Source organism: Palaemon carinicauda, chromosome 11 (assembly GCF_036898095.1).
Source record: "Palaemon carinicauda isolate YSFRI2023 chromosome 11, ASM3689809v2, whole genome shotgun sequence".
Lineage (NCBI taxonomy): Eukaryota > Metazoa > Arthropoda > Malacostraca > Decapoda > Palaemonidae > Palaemon > Palaemon carinicauda.
In genome coordinates, this window is record NC_090735.1 from 55,910,536 (window position 1) to 55,915,535 (window position 5,000).

Here is a 5,000-nt window from a genome sequence, read left to right on the forward strand (position 1 = left end):
TTTGGTTGACTGTTCCTGGTCGCTAAGTACCTCCTCCACCAACCCCTCCCCCTCCACCCCTCCCGCAACTTATCTTGCTATTTTTTGCTTTCCCAGCATTTAAAGAACCTCCTAATTACTGTACAAAGAGAGGAGAGCAGCAGGACTTTGAAGTAAATGTAGAACGTGCTTTTGTAAACAAATACCAATATTATATGTTTGGTTCCCAGACACGAGCCATAGTATAATAAATTTTTGGTGGCCAGACCCGGTACCCATCCCCTTATAATAATAATAATAATGTATATGTATATATATATATATATAATATATATATATATATATATATATATATATATATAGTATATATATATATATATATATATATATATATATATATATATATATATACTTTGTATATATATATATATATATATATATATATATATGTATATATATATATTATATGTGATTTTATATGTATATCTATACATTGTGTATATGATACGCACACGCACACACACAAGTACACAAATAGAAATATTAAAATCTTGACTGGAGTTATTACATTAGTCTTTCTGAAGTTATTAGTCCCATAATTTTAGTCGATGTCAGTATGAAATTAGAAGTGAATAAGAAAAAATAAAGAGAAATAACTGAAAACATATCTTGGAATAAATAGCCATATTAATGAATGGCTTAGAATAAAAATGTAATTAATATCTCGATTAAAGCTTACTCTTTTTCGGGATCTTTTGTGGCGTCATTTCCTTCATTAGCCTCAACATCAGTTCCTGAAATGATAATATTTGAATTAATATTTGCTCAGAATTGAAAATGATTGTTGCATTATAGCATTCAATATGTATTAAATTTAATGTTTCTGATCATTTTCATGTTGAGAAAACTGCGTTTTACCTGTATTTCTGAACATATTCAAAATAGAGGAGGAAATTTGGTCATTTGTTCTTTCTTAGTCTACTGTGAAAACACAGTGCACAATACAAGTACAGGAGGAGTAGATCAAAGTCCAGGTAGGTCAAACTTTGGTGATCAGTTCAGGACCATAGTTGTTTGTAGTTGTTTGGGTTTCACAACTTATTGAGCAAGTAAGTCCATGCTCATTCTATAGCTAGGAAGGAAATGAAGGTGATTCATTAAGCCAGAATTCATAGGTAGGTCTGGCTACTCCTACTGATTTTTCCTTGCTTGGAAAAAGTACGCGGGCAGGGTCCGTACCGCTGACCTAGCTGCTGATTGGTTTGGCCCTAAGGCTGCTATCCCTTGCTCTAAGTCAGGCAAACGGCTTTGTTGGTGAGATTGCATCACACGTTTTTTTTTTTTTTTTTTCATCTGGAATATATTCCATTGGATACTGAACTGCGTCCTGATTGGCAGATTTGATGGCTGAGCCAGACATCCTTCAGGTAGGCTACCAACTCACTCATATTCTGTTGTCATGCCCTTTATTTGCTCTTGTATGGTTGCCTACATTTTGAGTTTATGGGTTGAATATTGTTTTTATCTACTAAGCAAGAAAGAAGCTTGCCATACTTGAATAAAATCTATGGGCTGCAAGTGTACAAGAGCCCATGTCTGGGCGTAAGGGCCAGGCAATCTTGAACAATCTGAAGAAGGCTTAGAGAAGAGCTAAACAAATCAACAGCAAAACTGTGAAGCACGAGTTCTACACAAGTGATTTTTCCAGCAATGAAATAGCAGCAGTCACAGAGAATTGGCTGGATTTTCCAAATAAATTCTGAATAGATGACTCAACTTCTTCAGTCTAATCCCTTATAGAGATTTGGCAAGGACTTGTTTGTTCGATACGCTGTGAAACCTGAACGACTACAAACTGGAACAGTAAATGATCACCAAAAATGACTCTACTTGGGATTTTCTCTACGATCTGCTACTCCAGTACTTACATTTTGTACTGATTTTCACTGTAAAATAAGAACCAATGGCCAAATTCTCCTCTTCTGTTTTGCATAATTTGTTACTTAATACTAGCGGAATGCAGTACATGTACAGCATACTAAGAAAAAAATAGATCAAAAACAGGAAAAGTTAGGTATTAATTGAATGCTGCCAGAGCAGAAATTAGTTTTAACTACTTGCTGGAAAAAAGTAGTTACTGATATACAAAATATGATAATTATATAAAAGATTTTAATCTCTGTAAAGAAATGAAAGTATACCACATGCAGTTTGAATGAAGACATTACAGAGAACGCTCACATCCTTTTGAATTCTTGTAAGGGGAAAAATATTATGAATTTTACTCTACAATTGAAGAAATTATACAGATTTTCATTGTTATGTCTGATAGAGTTCTGCAAAAGTCAGTTTAAAGAATAATAGACTTGACCATGAAAACACAGTACTAATTGAATTTATTTCAAAAGTAGATTTTTCTACTCCCTAGGAGAAAGTGACTAGGTGTTCAGTTTCCGGTTCTCAAGTTTTATGGGACATATACACATGGCAGCGAAGGTTTTTGCTCAAGGGAAAGCCAAGGACACAACTTAATGAAATTGAAGTTCGTTTATTACATATTACAATTACTGTATAACATGGTAATTTTTATCACAATAATTATCACTATTATAATTAACAATATTAATGGTAATAATTGTGATAATTGATCAGCAGTAGTAGTAATCTATCAAGAGTAATGATATTAATGTTCCTTTGATATTAATAGTGAGAGAATAGCACTGATATTTCTATTAGTAGTTTCAGTCAAACCCCTATTGTGGGATACTGCCTGTATTTCACCTCACATGGATCACTGTAGGCATTGCTAAACTCAACATTTAACCTTCTGGTGTACCGCCGTTCACATTTCCTTTCTTTCATCTTCTTTTTAAATTTTCCTAATTGTGCAATTTCGGGGAATTTCCCCACCACTGCAGGATGATCTCCACGGTACCATCGCCGGGTTACATGGCAATTATTCATTGACCTTCAAGAGATTCTCCCCAGATATGTAGTCTACACGACATGTTCTAAAGATAGTTATTTTTTCATTTTTTTTTTTTTGTGTTTTAGATTTTATACTTTCCAGAAATTTTACATTTCATATGGTACATACATGAGGTACAATTGCAGCTGTAGGTTATATTTACATAATATATTTTATTATTATTATTACTTGCTAAGCTACAACCCAAGTTGGAAAAGCAAGATGCTATAAGCCCAGGGGCCCCAAATAGGGAAAATAGCCCAGTGAGGATAGGAAACAAGGAAAAATCAAATATTTTAAGAACAGTAACATCATTAACATAAATGGTAATTTGCTATTGTATTTCAAGAAATGTACCATACTAAATGTAAAACGAATAGAGGTATGTGCGAGAAGGAAAAGGGTACTAAGAGAAGGAAAAGAATAAGACTACAGTACCACCATAGCATTTCAAAAAAGGAAAATGGCGTGCATGAATAACATCTAGAATAATGGGAAGCAAACTTTGCAGAAACGCGAGGAAAACAAAAACCCTAAGTTCATGATTTCCCTTCCCGGACCTTTGAAACACCTGATAAAGTATTCTTCATTTTCTCCCTTGTGTTCCATTTTCCCTTCCTATGTGGCCTTTTACTGAACGATTTCTTTTTCGTTCTCCTCAATAATTTTAAAATGTTTTAAAAAGTATTAAATCCAATCATGAATTAGAATGATTGAACAAGAAATAATCTGGAATCTAGAAGGTATATTTCCAGCTGCGTTAAAGCTGTTGGCAAGGTGCCCAGCAAGTGCGTGACATCATCGTCAAAAGTAAAATACTCGAAATACTTCTTTGTTCGGGTGAAAGTTCCTCTCTCTCTCTCTCTCTCTCTCTCTCTCTCTCTCTCTCTCTCTCTCTCTCTCTCTCTCTCTCTCTCTCTCTCTCTCACAATGAGGAGAGTGCTTAAATAAGGAAAAGAGAAATTGTAAGAAAAATATAATATAGAAAGAATCATAAAGTGCGTATGCCCTTCTCGGATGTAAAAGAAATCAAAATTATTTTTATATTCATTTTCTCCCTCGCTTAAACAGTTTCGGTAATATGAATCATTTTCAGGACTCCCCATATTAATTACATTGACAGACCAGTCTTCGATTCGGCCCACTCAGTTCTAAAACTCCCAAAGAGTAAAACAAACTAATAAAAGCAAGGAGATGACTTATCGGTGATAACCTGTATGAGATAGGTAATAAACAAAGGCTGCCTTTAGTTTTTAGGTATAATCCTTTTTCTCAATTACCAGTATCTTTTTAATATGAAGAGGAAATTTGAATTTTTCTTTGGTTCTTGTTTTCAGAAATGTAGAGGCTTACCTAAGAAACAAGTACGCCCATTGTATACCTGTATGTACAGTACATATATTACTGGATCAACTGAGACATTAGGTCTTGATGCTCAATAATATATATATATATATATATATATATATATATATATATATATATATATATATATATATATATATATGTATATATATATATATATATATATATATATATATATATATATATATATATATATAAATGTATGTGTGTGCTTGCGCTCGCACGTTTATGAGTAATATATATATATATATATATATATATATATATATATATATATATATATATATATATATATATATACACATACATATATATATATGTATGTATATATATATACACACATATGTATGTATGTGTATGTATATATATATATATATATATATATATATATATATATATATATATATATATATATATATATATATGATAAAATTTGCACATTTTTACGTGTTTTTTATATTCAAATAAGCCATATATATTTTTGATATATTAATGTCTGGATTCTCTTAACGAACTCGGGATCAGAGCCCCAGGCGAAATCACACAAAGACAAGAGCTTGGCTCCGGCCGAGAATCGAACCCTGGTCGGCAAGCTTATATACAGTGACTAACCCACTTCGTGGCTAAGTGGGTTAGTCACTGTCTATATAAGCTTGCCGACCAGGGTTCGATTCCCGGCCGGAGCCAA

At 32.7% G+C, this 5,000-nt stretch overlaps 1 protein-coding gene across 5 annotated transcripts in view; it reads right to left on the minus strand.

Moving 5' to 3' along the window:
* LOC137650018 (transient receptor potential cation channel subfamily A member 1 homolog) overlaps nt 1–5,000 on the minus strand; it is a 195,536-nt gene that overhangs the window by 31,874 nt on the left and 158,662 nt on the right. For 3 of the 5 annotated variants that reach the window (XM_068383023.1, XM_068383022.1, XM_068383021.1), the window contains one exon: nt 719–773. The exons of the other annotated variants lie outside the window; for them this stretch is intronic. Coding sequence is in view for 2 of the 3 variants with exons in the window: in XM_068383022.1 (XP_068239123.1) it covers nt 719–773 (55 nt within the window). In the remaining variant the exon portion in view is untranslated. The remainder of the gene's footprint in view (nt 1–718; nt 774–5,000) is intronic. 5 annotated transcript variants of the gene reach the window in all.